The sequence below is a fragment of the Macaca mulatta genome, chromosome 11 (genome assembly GCF_049350105.2).
Source record: "Macaca mulatta isolate MMU2019108-1 chromosome 11, T2T-MMU8v2.0, whole genome shotgun sequence".
Taxonomy (NCBI): domain Eukaryota; kingdom Metazoa; phylum Chordata; class Mammalia; order Primates; family Cercopithecidae; genus Macaca; species Macaca mulatta.
In genome coordinates, this window is record NC_133416.1 from 27,290,640 (window position 1) to 27,309,616 (window position 18,977).

General features: G+C 42.7%; 1 protein-coding gene and 1 long non-coding RNA gene across 3 annotated transcripts in view; one reads left to right on the forward strand and one right to left on the reverse strand.

Annotated features, from left to right (window-relative positions):
* The window catches only part of BCAT1 (branched chain amino acid transaminase 1), a 136,908-nt gene extending 135,942 nt beyond the window's left edge, over window positions 1-966 (reverse strand). The window contains exon 1 of the mRNA XM_015151294.3: window positions 447-966. Within this exon, the coding sequence (XP_015006780.2) occupies window positions 447-452 (6 nt within the window). The 5' untranslated portion in view covers window positions 453-966. The remainder of the gene's footprint in view (window positions 1-446) is intronic.
* Window positions 713-16,264, forward strand: LOC144332812 (uncharacterized). Of its 2 annotated transcripts, none has more exons than XR_013400942.1 (3): window positions 713-850; window positions 11,675-11,793; window positions 15,643-16,264. It is a non-coding gene; the product is annotated as an uncharacterized LOC144332812 (long non-coding RNA). The 2 variants fall into 2 exon arrangements; XR_013400941.1 differs by lacking the exon at window positions 15,643-16,264 and adding an exon at window positions 13,148-13,282.
* Window positions 16,265-18,977: the final 2,713 nt, after the last annotated feature.

The window sequence follows — 18,977 nt, forward strand, 5'->3', positions numbered from 1 at the left end:
GGGTCAACTCTTCCAGCCGCTCCCTCCTGCATCACACACACGCTGCAGGAAAGCCCATTTACAGCCCGGGACATCCCCAGACCTCCTCTCCAAACTTCCCCACCTCCTGTGCATAGGAGAAACTGAGAGAAGCCCCCACTTCCTTTCCAAACTTCACAAGCAGGGGTGGGAGCTGTAGCAGCCTTTTACCTCCGTTTCCAAAAGCGAATGTGAAAAAGTTCGAGAAGGCACATCCTGCGAGCGGAGGTTAAACCGAAATCTGAACAGAATGCACTGTCCCTGCAAACTACGACTGATAAAAAAGATATTGCAGACGTTTGCGGGGGGTATAAGCCATGGTTGTCTCGCCTTCCTCCCCTCCCTACCAACTGTGTTTCTTGGAGAAATCGCCGGTTCGATTCATGCACACATTTTTGTAAAACACAGACAAAATCCTAAGTAGTTACCTTCATTGTTCCGTCGGCCACGAGGGAAGCTGGAGCTGAGCGGAGGGCAAATCCCAAGGGTCGCAGCCCCTGACCGCGTGGACCGGGTCTGCGGCTGCAGAGCGCAGTTCCGGCTGCGGCAAGACCTGGGGCAGTGCCCGAGGCGGCGGCGAGTACACGTGGCGGGCGGGATTGCAGACCCGCCCTCTCGCGGCGGAGACTCGCGACTTAGCAGATTGCATCAGCAGGAAGACACTCAGGCTACTCCCCCAGGCCGCCCCCAGATGGTGGAGTCTCTTCCCAGCCCGAAGATTCGGAGCCAGGGCCCAGCCCCTAGCCTCACTCACTGCTCACTCCTGGGATGCAGGGCGGAGGTGCCAGCGTTGCAAGCAAGTGACACGGTTACCCCCAATCAGTCTCTGTAGGTGCGTACCCGAGTGTGGGAATGCCCGTGTAACATTTATATGGGGAAGTCAAGGAGAAGGAGGAAAGAAACAGATCAGAGGTCAAATGTGATTGCCATTCCCTCATCACTGGCTCCTGCCCACCTCCCTACTGTCCCCAAAGTCACTTTGCTGCATGTTGATAGGACCATGGCACAATCCTGCCCAAAATTATACATGTATCCCCCGCGGCTACTTTAAATGTACTTTTGCAATAGTCAAGAACCTGTGCCTGGTTTGCCAACCTCTTTCCTGGAGTTCCTTAGTCCACCCTCAAATATAACCATTTTTGCCAATTTATTATGTACATGGGGGAACATTTTTCATCCTTTAATTTGAGCATATAAAATTCTTTATAATGTGAAAGTCCCCTGTATGTTCCCTCCCCACATCTATACAAAGCTCTAGAATTGCTACTTTTCCGTGTCCAGCTCCTAGGTCAGCCTCCATGACTCCTTAAGTGTGCAGCTGGTTGACCTCCGCTCCCTCTCTGTCAAGCTGGCAAACTCCTATTTTTATAAATTTCAACCCAAGCCTTTGCTGTGGAAGCTGCCTCTGATGCCCTCAAACAGAATTGGGCCCTTCGTCTATGTGCTGCACTTTGTCCATATCCTTTCTCAAAATCAATTATTTTATTTTATTATTTTTTAATAGAGACGGGGTCTCACTAAATTGGCCAAGCTGGTCTTGAACTCCTGGCCTCAGCAATCCCCTCACCTCAGCCTCCCAAATTGCTGGGATTACAGATGTGAGCCACTATGCCCAGCTTCTTAATTTTACTTTAATTATTTGTTTGCACAGTTGTCACTTCAGTGGATTATGAGATTCTTAAGGGCAGATCCTTTGTCATATTTATCTCCCATACTGAGTGGCCTGCCTTGGAAGAGAGGGAGTGTTGAAAACAAATGTGTCAGTGCTTAATGACTGTTGGTCAGGTGAATGAATGGTGAAATTACGTGTTCAACAAATGTACTGAGTGATTTCTACATGCTAGGCTGATGTATAATAGTGGTGTGTAATCTGAAATGTCTCAAAATGGAGCCATTTATGACAAGGAAATTCAGCCTCCAGTGAAATTGTTGACCCCTCAAAGTGATAAGCATATGTCTGGTGGACTGAGGTGATAAGATAACACCTGCTGTGGCCTGGCACCATTGGCAAGAGAGTAGAGAGAGGCAGCTGAGATAATGGCTATGGGCACTTGCAGACGGCCGTGAAAACCGAAAAGTAATGAAAACCTGAAAGTAACTGACCACAGCCAAAATGCTTGCAGAAGTTCTGCCCGTGAGAACTCTGAATCTGTAAGCATTTAATCAGCCATTGAGTCCTTGTGAACCCTCCTGGCCCCCGTCAGCATAAGCACAGCTAGATAGATTTGAACCTGACACTGACATGAGACAGGCAATGTGCAAAATGCTAGGGACTGAGTGAGAAACAACAAAAATGTTCTTACCCTCATGAAGCTTATATACTAGTGTGAGAAACAGAAAGTAAACTTTAAATCCGGTAGCAAAATGTCTATCCACTGAGGAATGAGTAAATAAAACATGGTATAATCCATACAACAGAATATTATTATATTCCACAATAAAAAGAAATGAAGTACTGATTACATGTTGTGACGTGGATGAACTTGAAAACTATGCAAAGTGAAAGAAGCCTCTCACAAATGACTACATATTATATGATTCCATTTATGTGAAATGTGCAGAACAGGAAAATCCATAGAGATGGAAAACACATGGTCGTTTTCAATCTAGGGACAGCGTGGAATGGAGAGTGAATGCTCATGGGCATCGGATTTCTTTTTGAATTAGATTGTGGTAATGGTTACACAACTCTGTGAACACACTAAAAACCACTGAATTATACTCTTTAAATAGGTGAATTGTGTGTTTTGTGAATTATATCTCAATAAAGATGTTACTTTATGGCCAGGCATGGTGGCTCACACCTAATCCCAGCACTTTGGAAGGCTGAGGCAGGCAGATCACTTGAGGTTGGGAGTTCAAGACCAGCCTGGCCAACATGGTGAAACCCCATCACTACTAAAAATTGGCCGGGCATGGTGGTGGGGTGCCTGTAATCCCAGCTACTCTCAAGGCTGAGTCACAAGAATCGCTTGAACCCAGGAGGCAGAGGTTGCTGTGAGCTGAGATCGTGCCACTGCACTCCAGCCTAGGCAGTAGAGTGAGACTCAGTCTCAAAAAACAACCAAAACAAAACAAAACAAAACAAAAAAACAGGCATCATGTGGTAAATGTTATGAGAAAGAGTGATAAGGGGATAGAAAATGATGGAGTCATAGACATAAATGCATTAATAAGTTCTAGAGCAAGCCTGGCAATTACTCCTAGATCCAGTGACCTCACCCCCAACCCCCCACCCCCACCCAACGCAGGATTTTTCTCAGTCCATTTGCCAGTCAAGGATCTCCGACCGGCAATGATGGAGGCCTAACTTGGGGCACACTACCTGCCACAGGAGGCACCTCGCACAATTTGTCCGCCTGAGTCAAGTCTGCCTTGCACATCGGTTCCTGAGTTCTTGTCCCATGCCCAAGAAAAATGAAGATGTGCTGACAATCAAAGAGTGAGCAAGGCAGGGAGTTTTATTGAGTGATGAAACAGCTTTCAGCACAGAGGGAAGCAGGGGTGGTCCCCCTACCTGAAGGCAGGAAAGTCCCCTCCATGAGGCTGAGTCCTGGGGCTTTTTATGGGCTCAGAATAGGAGAGGGGCAGGCAAACAGGAACAGAAATTCTCACTCTGCATCGTGGATTTCATCCAGGACCAGCAGTCTGGTCTTTCAGCCTTCAGGCTGTTTTTGGCTTGAAGGTACGATTTCACCTCTGCCTCCATCCCTGTCACTGTCACCCCTATATAAGGATTCTTTTGATGTTAGCAACAAAGGAAGGGAGAAGGTAGTATATAAAAGAAAGAGAGAAAGAGAGAGAGAAAGAAGGAAAGAGAGGGAGGAAGGAAGGAAGGAAGGAAGGAAGGAAGGAAGGAAGGAAGGAAGGAAGGAAAGAAAGAAAGAAGAAAAAGAACTTGAAGGGAAGTGAGAAAGTTAGGGAATTAACATCCATGGAAGAATATGAGGGCCAGCATTCACGCCTGTAATCCCAGCACTTTGGGATGTCAAAGTAGGAGTTCAAGACCAGCCTGGGTAACATGGCAAAACCCAGTCTTTATAAAAATTGCAAAAATTAGCTGGTTGTGGTGGTATGTGCCTGCAGTCTAAGCTACTCCCAAGGCTGAGGTGGAAGGATCACTTGAGCCCAGGAGATCCAGGCTGCAGTGAGCTGTGATCACTTCACACTTCACTGCATTCCAGCTTGGGTAACAGAGCAAGACATCATCTAAAAAAAAAAAAAAAAAAAAAATATAGGAACAATGTGGCTACGTCTCTCCTCCCATTTCCCTCTAGTGTTGATAGAAGGGCCCCACAGTTCTCCCTCATTGTCAACTGTAAACTCCCAAAGCTTCTCTCCCACACAACGCACATGCTTTTCCCAAATGATGAGGGTCATCATCAACCAACGTTGTTACTCTGCCAGTGGCACTGTACTTCAGACAAGTCACAGTAAAAGATATTTAAGGAAATAGAATTCACCAAACTTGATATATACCATATACCTATTTGCAGGCAGTGTCTTTTACTGAAGAAGAGATAGCATTTCTAACATTTCTAATAGGCACTAACTTTGAGGCTGACTTCAGGGCCCCAGACAGCCCAGCTTCATTTTGTCCTCACTGTTATTAACAAAGTCTTTTATTGCCACCATTATGAAAAATATGTGCCAACTACCTGCAGAATGTTTCCCTGTATCTTACTAAATTTTCTCTAGGAAAGCAGAAACACAAATATTCTCTGCCTTGAGTTATTAACAGTTCCTGGAATTTGAATAGGAGAGTTTACATAAGGCAATGATAATCTGTCTTAAAGAGGAAAATCTACTCTAAAATTCTACTCTGCACACTCAGTAAACAATGTCATTCTCTTTCTCTATTTCTCATCATAAAAAAGACTTCAAAATTGTATCGTTTTTATATTTCCTATAATACTTGCATTCATTGCCCATTACATACATGTGTACACACACATGCACACACACACAGGCACACACACACACACACACCCCAAATTCAATACTAGATAATCATTTATACTATACTTTTTGGGAGATTTCCCACGACAATTTTGACTCATTGGATTTATTTTTAGCCTTGTTGTACACACTCTAGTACCTAATCCCCACATAAAATTAGACTCACCGGGCTGGGCACAGTGGTTTATGCCTGTAATCCCAGCACTTTGGGAGGCCGAGGCGGGCAGATCACGAGGTCAGGAGATCGAGACCATCCTGGGGAACACGGTGAAACCCCGTCTCTACTAAAAATACAAAAAAATTTAGCCTGGCGTGGTGGCGGGTGCCTGTAGTCCCAGCTACTTGGGAGGCTGAGGCAGGAGAATGGCATGAACCCAGGAGGTGAAGCTTGTGGTGAGCCGAGATTGTGCCACTGCACTCCAGCCTGGGCGACAGAGCGAGACTCCATCTCAAAAAAATAAAAATAAAAATAAATTAATTCCTATCTATCTTGAAAGGATATTGTAAAAGTCTTCTTTCTGCTAGTTCTCTAGAACCTCTCAGAGTACTTCCCACTCTGACCCTCAAAGCTGTCCTCCTTCTCCTTGAAACTCCTCCCTTCCATGATATGATTCTGAATCTCCTCCAGCCTCTCTGGCAGGTACTTATACCTTATTTATGATCACCTCATGCCCTGTAAATATATGCAAGGTGTTCATCCACCTGTATCTGATCTTGAATCTCCTCTTTATACTCTGTTCTCTAGTGTCTCTACTATGACCTCTAGTCTGATAACTTCTAAAACTATACTAGATCTCTCGTTCATCTCTATTCTAACAAGCCCAATTAATCTGAATCCAAGCACATAATCTTCTCTCTTTAACCTGCTTCCCTCTCTCTGCTGATGTCATTAATGTGTTTCCAATTGTCCAGCCTCCAAACTTTCATATAGTCCCTATCTTTATAGATAGTACTTAAAGCAAGAGAGAAAGATATGAGCCTCCCCCATCCAGTAATCATTAAGCCGTCCCAATTCTATCTACACAAAATTTCTCACAGTCATCCCCCTCAGTTACCACTGTCACTGCCCTAGTTTGGTCATTCATTGTACCTTTCCCCTGGATTACTGTTATCCCTGCCTTTAATCTCTCCCTGCCCCAATCCACCCAACACACAGATGGCTAGTAATCTCCCTAGTCCTCCGTTCTGATTAGATTTTTTTCTCCTGTTCAAAATCATGCAACTTGCACTCAGATGCTCTGGTGAGAGCCTGACATGAGTACATGTTGTGTGCCTAAGCACTCCTGAAATTTTCCATCATTGCTTCTGCACAAATGCTCCTTGGAATTTCTTTTCCTCTGACTTTGCTTGCTTAAATGATATCCAGTCTTCAAGATCCATTTTAATTACTCTTGCCCCATTTGCAGCCTTTCCTGAAGCACTCCTTGTTATAAACGAGTTATTCCCAATCAGGAGTGATTGTGTCCCCCTGGGGAGATTTGGCAATGTCTGAAGACATTTTTATTATAATACCTAGGGGAGGGGGGATATTTGCTACTGGCACCTAACGGGTAGAGGCCAGGGAAGCTGCCAGGCATCCTACAATGCACAGGACAGGCTCCCACAATAAAGAATTATCTGGGCCAGGCACGGTGGCTCACACCTGTAATCCCAACATTTTGGGAAGCCGAGGTGGGAGGATCACCTGAGGTCAGGAGTTCGAGATCAGCCTGACCAACATGATGAAACCCCGTCCCTACTAAAACTACAAAAATCAGCTGGGCGTGGTGGCAGGCACCTGCAATCCCAGCTACTTTGGAGGCTGAGGCAGGAGAATTGCTTGAACCCAGGAGGTGGAGGTTGCAGTGAGCCAAGATAATGCCATTGCACTCCAGCCTGGATGACAGAGACTCCGTCTCAAAAAAAAAAAAAAAAATTATCTGGTCCTAAATGTCAGTAGTGCCAAAGTTGAGAAACCCTGCTTATAGACCCACACCAACTTTTGTACTTGATATGGTTTGGCTGCGTCCCCACTCAAGTCTCATCTTGAGTTGTAGCTCCCATAATTCCCACATGTTATGGGAGGGACCCAGTGGGAGGTGATTGAATCATGGGAGTGGTTTCCCCCACACTGTTCTCATGGTAGTGAGTAAGTCTCATGAGATCTGATGGTGTGATAAGGAAAAATCCCCTGCGCTTGTTTCTCACTGTCTGCCTGCTGCCATCCATGTTGAGATATGACTTGCTCCTCCTTGTCTTCTGCCGTTATTATGAGGCCTCCCCAGCCATGTGGAACTGTGAGTCCATTAAACCTCTTTTCCTTATAAAATTACCCAGTCTTGGGTATGTCTTTCTTAGCAGCATGAGAACAGACTAATACAGTACTGTTTCTATAATTACTGGTGTGTAAGTCTTAGTTACTCTTCTCTGGGATACATTCTGTGAAAACACAGAACCATTTTCTTTGTCATGACCATGGTGTTAGCCTACTGACTACCTCGCAGAGTCTGCCTTCTCAATCCCTCACAATCTCTTTTACCTCTTAACATCTCTTCAAATAGTGTTCTCTCTTAGGGTTTCATCTCATGTCCTTAATTTTTCTCTTTCTTTTCTTTTTTTTGAGACGAAGTCTCACTCTTGTCCCCCAGGCTGAAGTGCGATGGCGTGATCTTGGCTCACTGCAAACTCCGCCTCCCAGGTTCAAGCGATTCTCCTGCCTCGCCCCTCCGGCTCCCCCCAACCCCCCGAGGAGCTGGCATTACAGGTGCCTGCCACCATGCCCAGCTAATTTTTGTATTTTTAGTAGAGATGGGGTTTCACCATGTTGGCCATGCTCGTCTCGACCTCCTGACCTTAGGTGATCCATCCACCTTGGCCTCCCAAAGTGCTGGGATTACAGGCGTGAGCCACCGCGCTGGCTATTTTTTTTTCTAATTCATTTAAAATGCTCTCCATAGGGAAATCCATCTACTCCTTGGCTAATACTCTTACTTATCTAGCAACAGTTCATTTTTCCCAGGCGTGATGGCTCACACCTATAATCCCAGCACTTTGGGGTTCCAGAGCAGGTGGATGGCTTGAGCCCAGGAGTTTGAGACCAGCCTGGCCAACATGGTGAAACCCCATTTCTACAAAAAATACCAAAATTAGCCAGGCATGGTGATGCATGCCTATAGTCCCAGCTATTCAGGGGGCTGAAGTGTGAGAAGCACTTGAGCCTAGGAGGTTGAGTGAGCTGTGATTGTACCACGGCACTCTAGCCGGGGTGACACAGAGAGACCCTGTCTCAAACAATAAAAATAAAAATAACAAAAATCCATTGTTTTTCTTTTTGCTTCTAATAGAGCACTGGTTCTTTTCTCTAGGGTAAGGATACAGAGTATGCCTAGTTCTGGGGGATGAATATTTAATCTAAGGCAGTGATGACAATCTCATTGTACTTGGCAATATATTTACTTTCCCATACTGTCTTGAGCTAGAGAAGATCAAGTAATCAAGTTCGGATCAATGAGACTTAAGGGAAAGTCACCCAAGGAGCTTTTAAGGATTTCCCTTTTGATTAGGAAAACATAAAGCAGGCAAGGAGAGCTTACTGATGCCTCCTTCTTTCCCTTCTTCCTTTCCTCCCCCTACTCCCTCTTCTTCTCCACCTCCACCTCCTCCTCCCTTTCTCTTCTTTTTCCTCTTTCTGCCTTCTTCTTAATTTTATTATAGTAAATATGCTTAACAGCTCTATCCTCTTAACAGATTTTTTTCTTTTCTTTTTTCTTTTGGGACGGAGTTTTGCTCTTTTTGCCCAGGCTGGAGTGCAATGGCACGATCTCAGCTCACCGCAACCTCCACCTCCTGGGTTCAAATGATTCTCCTGCCTCAGCCTCCCGAATAGCTGGGATTACAGGCATGTGCCACCAGCCCCAGCTAATTTTGTATTTTTTAGTAGAGACAGGGTTTCTCCATGTTGGCCAGGCTGGTCTTGACCTCCTGACCTCAGGGGATCCACCTGCCTCAGCTTCCCAAAGTGTTGGGATTACAGGCGTGAGCTACCGTGCCCGAGGTTTTTTGTTTTTTGTTTTTTGTTTTTAGACAGGGTCTTGCTCTGTCACCCAGGGTGAAGTGCAGTGGTGTGGCATGGCTCACTGCAGCCTTGAACTCCTGGGATCAAGTTATCCTTCAGCCCCAGCCTTCCAAGTAGCTAGGACTAAAGGCGTGCACCCGCACACTCAGCTATCTTTTGTATTTTTTGTGGAGATAGGGTCTTACTTTGTTGCCCAGGCTGGTCTTGAACTCCTGGGCTCAAGTGACCCTCTCACCTCAGGCTCACTAAATGCTGGGATTATAGGTGTGAACCACCATGCCTGGCCTCTCTTGACAGATTTTTAAGTGTACAATTCAGTATTGTTATTTATAGGTACAATGATATACAGCAGATCTCTAGAACGTACTTATCTTGCATAATAGAAATTTTACACCTGTTGCCATTGATTAGCAGCGTTTTCCCCTTCCCCCAGCCCTGGCAATCACAATTCTATTCTTTGTTTCTCACCCTCTTCTCTTCTTGTTTTAAATGTTGTGTATAGATACATGTTTCAGAGTGCTGCCAACAACCATCCTGCAACCATGAGTGACAAGCCCAAGATCAAAAACCAAATATTGAGATGGCTAAGAAAAAAGAAGGAGACTGGGCTGTTGCGGACATCACTAAGCCACCTTGCCAAACCTGGAGTTGCCTACCTTCAAAAGTTTTGTTATATGACATAATTAATCTTTACTGCTTTGCCACTTCTGGTTGAATATTTTATTACTATCACCAGAAGCATTTCTTGGCTTCAATAACACACATACTCCAGTGTCACCTGCTTCAAGAGTGCTCTACTCATAATTCTGACTCATGTACGTTTCCACATGTCTGACCCAAAGCCATGTGTAACTCAGTAGACTTTTATCGTATATATAATTAACTTATATTTACTCTTAAATCCTTCTCTGTGTGTGTGCATGTGTGTTTGTATGTGTGTGTGTGTGTGTGTGTCTTGCTACTATGTGTTGCATGCTTGGTAGACTCTTCCTGAATTTTCTTTCTTTCTTTTTTTTTTTTTTTAAGATAGAGCCTTGCTGTGTTGCCCAAGCTGGAGTGCAGTGGTGCAATCTCAGCTCACTGCAACGTCCACCTCCTGGATTCAAGCAATTCTCCTACCTCAGCCTCCCTAATAGCTAGTATTACAGGCACACGCCACCATGCCCAGCTGGTTTTTGTATTTTTTTGTAGAGATAAGGTTTCACCAGGCTGGTCTTGAACTCCTGACCTCTGGTGATCTGCCAGCCTCAGCCTTCCAAAGTGCTGGGATTACAGGCGTGAGCCACCAGGCCCAACCTTCGATCTTTCTTAATAACAACACTATTACACCAGTATCCTAAACAACAGTCAGTCAGCATCAGTTTCTACCTTTCCTGAACTCTTCCGATCTGATCATTTATGATGTCCCTTTATTATTACAAACATTTTCCTTTATGATTTCTTAAATTTGTCTTTCGCTCTTCACACTCATTAGAATGTCTTATTTCAAACTTCTGTCACCTCTCCTTTGGACATTAGCTTTTTATTTATTTGTTCGTTTATTTATTTATTTATTTATTTTAGACGAAGTCTTGTTCTGTTGCCCAGGCTGGAGTGCAGTGGTGCCATCTTGGCTCACTGCAACCTCCACCTCCTGGGTTCAAGCAATTCTCCTGCCTCAGCCTCCCGAGTAGCTGGGATTACAGATGCCCACCACCATGCCCGGCTAATTTTTGTATTTTTAGTAGAGACGGGGTTTCACCATGTTGGCCAGGCTGATCTTGTACTCCTGACCTCAGGCAATACACCCGCCTTGACCTCCCAAAGTGTTGGGATTACAGGTGTGAGCCACCGCACCCGGCCCAGACATTAGCTACCTAACTAGTATCCTCTCCGACATTTTGACGTATTAACCTCTCTTAGCCTTATCTTTCTTACCTGTAAAATGGGGAAAATAAACCCTATGGTTTTCATGAGTATTAAGACTTAATATGCATGAAGTAATCAAAATAGTGCCTTGCACATAGTAAATGTTCAATAAATATTAGCTATTATTATCATCTTTGATCATAATTTTAAAAAATTATTCTATGAGATTTTTTTTCTATAAAATAAAGCACTTTTCACTCAATCACCATTGCCCAAATACTCTTCCCTTTACCCAAATCAAATTTACTGATGGCTCTAAAGATAATGCTTAGAGCATACTGAATTCGGTTCAAGTCACTCTCTTTTATGTCCTCTCCATACTATTATTTATTACCTACTTAGGTTTTCTGTTTGAAAAAGATGAAGGTTTCCTTATTTGGTTCACAAGTTTCCTTTCTATCCAGAACCTTGCCATTATCTTAGGTCTTCAAGTGAGGACCAACACCTAGAATCTGGATGATCTTTATTTCTACTCTATATAAACCATTCCTTTCCATAGTTATACACTTGACTTCTGCTAAAGATGCTCTCCCCCAGGTCCCAACCAAGATCTACTGGTTCATAATTACTAGGGAGTGAGGTATAGGGGTAAAACACAAACATCTGCATTTTAGTAACCACCTGAGACACTGAGATATTATTGTACATACCAAAGTTTAACACAACTGAACTAGATCTTTTCATCTCCCAGAATTACTATATCTCTAAATGTTTCATTAAAATGTTATCCTTCAGGAAGAAGAGGCAGAGCAAGATGGCTCAATAGAAGCCTCCACTGATTGTCCTGCCCACTGGAACACCAAATTGAACAACTATCCACACAAAGAAACACCTTCATAAGAACCAAAAATCAGGTGAGAAATCACAGTACTTGGTTTTAACTTCACATCACTGAAAGAGGCACTGAAGAGGGTAAGAAAGAAAGACAGTCTGGAATTGCCAACACCACCCTTTCCTCATCCCTTGGCAGAGGCCATATGGTGTGGAGAGAGAATCTATATGCTTAGGGGAGGAAGAACATAGAGATTGTGGGACTTTACATTGGAACTCAGTGCTGCCCTGTCAGCAGAAAACAACACCGGGCAAAACTCAGCCAGCACCAACAGAGGGAGCATTTAGATCAGCCTTAGCCAAAGATGACTCACCCACCCCAGGGGTTGGAACCTGAGTTCTAGCAAGCCTCACCACAATGGGTGAAAGTGTTCTGGGGTCCTAAATAAATGTGAAAGGCAGTCTAGGCCATAAGGACTGCAATTCCTGGGCAAATCCTGGTGCTGTGCTGGGCTCAGAGCTAGTGGACTTAAGGAGCATGTGACTTAGTGAGAAACCAGCCAGGGCAGCCAAGCAAGTGCTTGTGCCACCACTCCCCTAACCCCAGGCAGCACAGCTTGCAGCTCTGGGAGAGACTCCTTCCTTCAGGCTTGAGGAGAGGAGAGGGAAGAGTAAAGAGGCCTTTGTCTTGCAACTTGGATACCAACTCAACTGCAATAGGATTGGGTGCTACAATAGGATAGGCAGAGTCTTGATGGCCACATTCCAGGCTTTAGCTCCCAGATGACATTTTAAGCACACTCTGGGCCAGAAAGGAACTCACTACTTCAAAGGGAAGGGCCCAGTCCTAGCAGAATTCAACACCTGTTGACTAAAGAACCCTTGGGCCAGGCTGGGTGCAGTGGCTCACTCCTGTAATCCCAGCACTTTGGAAGGTCGAGGCGGGTGGATCACGAGGTCAGGAGTTCGAGACCAGCCTGACCAACATGGTGAAACCTCATCTCTACTAAAAATACAAAAAATTAGCTGGGCATGGTGGCACATGCCTGTAATCCCAGCTACTCAGGAGGCCGAGGCAGGATAATCACTTGAACCCAGGAGGTAGAGGTTGCAGTGAGCCGAGATCATGCCATTGCACTCCAGCCTGGGTGACAGAGCAAGACTCTGTCTTGGAAAACAAAGAGAGAACTCTTGGGCCCTAAATAATCAGTAGTGTTACCCAGGCAATACTTGCCATGGACCTTGAGTGGGACTCAGACATGTGTTGGCTTCAGATATGACCCAGCAAATTCCCATCTGTGGTGGCTACAGGGAGGGACTCCTTCTGTTTGAGAAAAGGAGAGGGAAGAGTAAAGGAGCTTTGTCTCATACCTTAGGTACCAGCTTGGCCACAGTGGGGTAGAGTACTAACTAGACTCTTGGGGTCTCTGATTCCAGGTTTTGGCTTTTAGACAGTATTTCTGGACCTGCCCTTGGCCAGAGGGGAATTCATTTCCCTGAAGGGACAGAATCAGAACTGCCAACATCACCCAAAGCTGACAGAAGAGCCCTTGGGCCTTGAGTGAACATCGATGGTAGCCAGACAGTATTTGCCATGGGCCTGGGGTGGTGGTGGTCATGGGGAGAGACTCCTCTGTTTGTAGAAAGGGGAGAAAAGAGTGAGAAGGTCTTTGTCTTGCAGTTTGGGTGTCAGTTCAGCCACAGTAGAATAGATCACCAGGTAAATTCCTAGGTTTCCAACTCTAGGACCTGGCTCCCAGATGGCATCTCTAGTCCTGCCTGGAATCTGGAGAGCTAGTCACTCTTGAACAAAATTCAAGATAACACAGGACACAAGCCTGGCTGGCTTCACTACCTCTTGATTGTAGAACCCTGGGGTCTTGAACAAACATAGGCTGTCACCAGGCAGGCTTACTGTGGGACTTGGGTGAGACCCAGTGCTGTGCTGGCTTCAGGTCTGACCCAGCACAGTCCCAGTGGTGGCCACAGCGGTGCTTATGTCACCTCTCCCCCAGCTCCAGGCAGCTCAGCACAGAGAGAGAGAGACTCTATTTGTTTCAAAGAAAATAAGGGGAAAGAATAAGGGCTCCTTCTGGTAATCCAGATAATTCTTGCAGATCTTACACAAAACCACCAAGGTAGTATCTCTTGAGTCTGCAAGAGCGATAGTGTTACTGGGCTTGGGGTGCCCCCTAATGAAGATAAGTCTGCAGTAAACAAAAACTTAGATCATAACACCTACGTCTGTTTGAATACCTGGAAAGCTTTCCCAAGAAGGGCAGGTACAAACACGCCCAGACTGCAAAGACTACGATAAATAAAATAAATACCTAACTTTCATGAATGCCCACACATCAATAAGCATCCACAAGCATCAAGACCATCCAGGAAAACATGAAGACACCAAATGAATGAAATAAGGCACATATCTCTGGAGACACAGAGATATGTGACCTTTCAGACAGATAATTCAAAATCACTGCTTTGAGGAAACAACAAAATTCAAGATAGCACAGAGAAGGAATTCAGAATACTATCTGATAAATTTAACAAAGACACTGAAATAGTTAAGAATCAAGCAGAAATTCTGGAGCTGAAAAATGCAATTGATATACTGAAGAATGAATTACAATCTCTTAATAGCAGAATTGATCAAGCAAAAGAAAAAATTGAAGACAGGCTATTTGAAAACCTACAGTTAGAGGAGACAAAAGAAAAAAGAATAAAAAGAATGAAGCATACCTAAAAGATCTAGAAAATAGCCTCAAAATGGCAAATCTAAGAGGTATTGACCTTAAAGAGGACGGAGAGAAAGGGAAAGGGATAGAAAGTATATTCAAAGGAATAGTAACAGAGAAATTCCCAAAACTAGATAAAGATATTAGTATTCAAGTACAAGAAGGTTATAGAGCACCAAGCAGATTTAACCCAAATAAGACTACCTCAAGACATTCAAACTCCCAAAGGTCTAGGATAAAGAAAGGATCCTAAAAGCAGCAAGAGAAAAGAAACATGTAACATACAATAAAGCTCCAACACATCCGGCAGTAGATTTATCAGTAAAAACCTTACAGGACAGTAGAGAGTGGCATGATGTATTTAAAGTGGAAAACACACACACACACACACACACACACACACACACACTTCAATTCAAGAATAGTATATCCAGCAAAAAATACTACACACATGAAGGAGAAATAAAGAATTCTCTAGACAAAGACAAGCTGAGGGATTTCATCCATGTTAGACCTGTCCTATAAGAAATATTAAAGGGAGTTCTTCAGTCTGAAAGAAGAGGATGTTAATGTGCAATAAGAAATCATCTGATGGCACAAAACTCACTGGTAATAGTAAGTACACAGAAAAACAGAACATTATAAAACTAATTGTGCTGTATAAAGTACTCATATCTCGAGTAGAAAGACTAAAAGATGAGCCTTTCAAAAAAAAAAACTACAACAACTTTTCAAGACATAGACAGTAAAATAATACATAAACAGAAACAACAAAAAGTTAAAAAGTGGAGGAATGAAGTTAAAGTGTAGAGCTTTTATTTGCTTTCTCTTTGCTTGTTTGTGCAATCAGTATTAAGTTGTCATCAGTTTAAAATAATGGGTTATAAGTACCATTTGCAAGCCTTATGGTAATGTCAAATCAAAGACAATATAACAGACACTGTGAAAGGCAAATAAATCTTGGGATCCCAAAATCACTAAGCTAAAGGGAAAAGTCAAGCTGGGAACTAAATCAGGCAAACCTGCCTCTCATTCTATTCCTAAATAATATAACTACAAAGATGTTTTAAAAGCTATATACCTCCATCACAATTCACTCACAAGGAAATTCCTTCTGGGCCTCAAAATCTTTACCCTAAAACAATTCTGTTGAATTTCACCCTTGTGATGTAAATTGATACCTTATCTTCACAGGTGCCAGACAGAAAGTCATCTCTTTGCTCACCTGAGACAAATGCAGATTCATTGAGCCAGACTAAGGCATAAGTGACTATTCCTCTATGTTCCCCAACATGTAAATTGTATATTCAGTGAAAGACTGATCAAAGAGTCAGAAGAATGCATCCTTTTGTCTCTTATCTACCTGGAACCACACCTTATCTACCTGGAACCGTCCCCTCCCTGCACCCCCACCCATCCTGCCCTGTTTTGAGTTGTCCTGCCTTTCTGGACAAAATCAATGTACATCTTGCACATTTTTATTGATGTCTCATGTCTCCCTAAAATGTGTAAAAGTGAGCTGTACCCTGACCACCTTGAGCACATGTTGCCAGGACACAGCCTCCTGAGGGCACATCCTTAACCTTGGCAAAATAAACTTTCTAAATTGATTGAGGCCTGTCTCAGACACTTTGAGTTCACAATACATAAAAAGTAAAAAGCAAGAAATTAAGAGATACCACCAGAGAAAATCACATTCACTAAAAGGAAGACCATAAAACAACCAGAAAACAAATAACAAAATGGCAGGCGTAAGTCCTTACTTATCAGAAATAACATTGAATGTAAATGAAATAAACTCTACAATCAAAAGACATGCCATGGCTGAATGGATTGAAAAACAAGACCCAGTGATCTGTTGCCTACAAGAAACACATTTCACCTATAAATATACATATAGACTAAAAATAAATGGATGGAAAAATATATTCCCTGCAAATGGAAGCCCAAAATGAGTAGGAATAGCTATACTTACATCAGATAAAATAGATTTCAAGACACATGCTACCATGCCCAGTTAAATTTTTTTTTTTTTTTTAATGTGTTTATAGAGACAGAGGTCTTGATAAGTTGCCCAGGCTTGTATTGAACTCCCCATCTCAAGCCATCTTCCTGTATCAGCCTCCCAAAGTGCTATAGGCATGAGCTACTGGGCCTGCACTGTTTTTCTTTTAATACTTTAGAGACATTGTTCTGTGGTCTGCTGGCTTGCATTGTTTACACTGAGAATCTGCTGTAATTTTTATGTTTATCCCTCTGTATGTAATATGTCTTTTTTTCTCTTGCATTTTTAATATCTTCTCTTTGTCACATATTTTAATCAATTTGCTTATGAGGAGCCTTGGCATAGTTTTCTTCATGTTTCTTTCACTTGGGGTTTGTTGAGCTTCTTCAATCTATGAGTTTACAGTTTTTGTCAAATTTGGAGTTTTTAGCAATTATTTTTTCACATTTTTTCAGTTTTTTCTCTTTTTTATTTCTTTCTCTCTTTCTTTCTTTTTATAAATAGAGTCAAGGTCTTTCCATGTTGCCCAGGCTTATGTAGTGGTACAATCATAGCTCACTGTAGCCTTGAACTCCTGGCCTTAAGCAATCCTTCTGCCTAAACCTCCCAAATAGCTAGGACTACAGGTTCATGCCACCACACCTGGTTAATGGTTTTCATTTTTTGTAGAGATGGGGCCTTATTCTGTGGCCCAAGATGGTCTTGAACTCTTGGGTGTTGTGGGAAGTCAAGGACCCCAAATGGAGGGACCGGTTGAAGCTGCGGTAGAAGAACATAAATTGTGAAGATTTCACGGACATTTATTCATTCCCACAATTCATACTTTTATGATTTCTTGTGCCCATCTTACTTTAATCTCTTAATCCTGTCATCTTTGTGAGCTAAGGATGTATGTTGCCTCAGGACCCTGTGATGATTGTGTTAACTGTACAAACTGTTTGTAAAACATGTGTGTTTGAACAATATGAAATCAGTGCACCCCACCCTGAAAAAGAATAGAATAACAGCAATATTCAGGGAACAAGGAAAGATAACCATAAAATCTGATTACCTGCAGGGTCAGGCAGAATAGAGCCATATTTTTCTTCTTGCAGGAAGCTGATAGATGGATGTGCAAGTAGGAGAAATAGCGCTGAATTCTTTTCCTGGCAAGGAATATTAATAATTGATAAGGAAGGAACACATTCCCAGGGCTAGGTCTATAGACAGCTGCTCTGGGAGTGTCTGTCTTATGCAGTTGAGATAAGGGATAATATACACCCTGGTCTTCTGCAGTGCCCTCAGGCTTACTAGGATTGGAAATTCCAGCCTGGTGAATCCGAGTCAGATCAGTTGCCTGCTCTTGAACCCTGTTTCCTGTTAAAATGTTTATCAAGACAATGCATGCAAAGCAGGACACAGACCCTCATCAGTAATTCTAATTTTGCCTTCGCCTTGTGATATTTATGGCCCTTTGAAGCATGTGATCATTGTAACCTACTCCCTGTTTGTATACACTTCCCCTTTCAAAATCCCTAATAAAAACTTGCTGTTTTTGTGGCTCAGGTGGATATCACAGAACCTGCTCATATGTGATGTCACCCCTGGAGGCTCAGCTATAACATTTCTCTCTTTGTACTCTTTCTCTCTATTTCTCAGACTGGCCAACACTTAGGGAAAATAGAAAAGAACCTACATTGAAATATTGGAGGCTGGTTCCCCCAAAACTGGGGCTCAAGCAATCCTCCTGCTTTGGCCTCCCAAAGTGCTGGGATTACAGGTGTGAGCCACCACACCTGGCATATTTTTATTTTTTCTTAATTTTTGTCTTTATTTTGCTTTTTAGTTTTTCTTTCAGCTTTCCGAGGTTGAATGCCCTTGTCTCTTGAATAATTCAGAGACTATAATTTTATATATGTTAGGCCTTTTGAAGTTGTCCCGTAGCAAATACTGTATTTATTTTCCATTATTTTTTCTTTGTCTCATTTTCAATAGTTTCTATTTCTTTAAGTTTACTAACATTTTTTCTTTTGTAGCATCTAATCCACTGTTAACATAGTCTCTATTTTATCTCAAATATTATCTTTTTTATTTCTTATAGTTTCCTTTGAGTCTTTTTTTCTCTCCTCAGAACTTGCAGGGATGAAAGAGTCATTTAAATATCTTCTTTATTTTAACATACTTATGTTTCCTCTACCTTTGTGAACATATAAAATATAATTTATAATGTAATATAAATATTCATTATAACTTTTAATATACTTGCTTATGAATTCTATTCTCCATCTCATTTCTGGAACCCTTTCAGTTATTCATAATTATCCTCATTTTGGGTCATATTTTTTTGCTTATTTGCATGTCACATGATATTTGCTGGATGCCAGACATTGTGAATTTTGTCTTGTTGAGTAATAGGAATTCTTGTATTGCTTTCGTTTCAATATTCTTGTGCCTTGTCCTGGGACACAACTGTCAGTTGGAACCAGTTTTACCTTTCCTTTCTGTTTCTTTTTCTTTTTTTTTTTGAAACAGTCTTGCTCTGTTA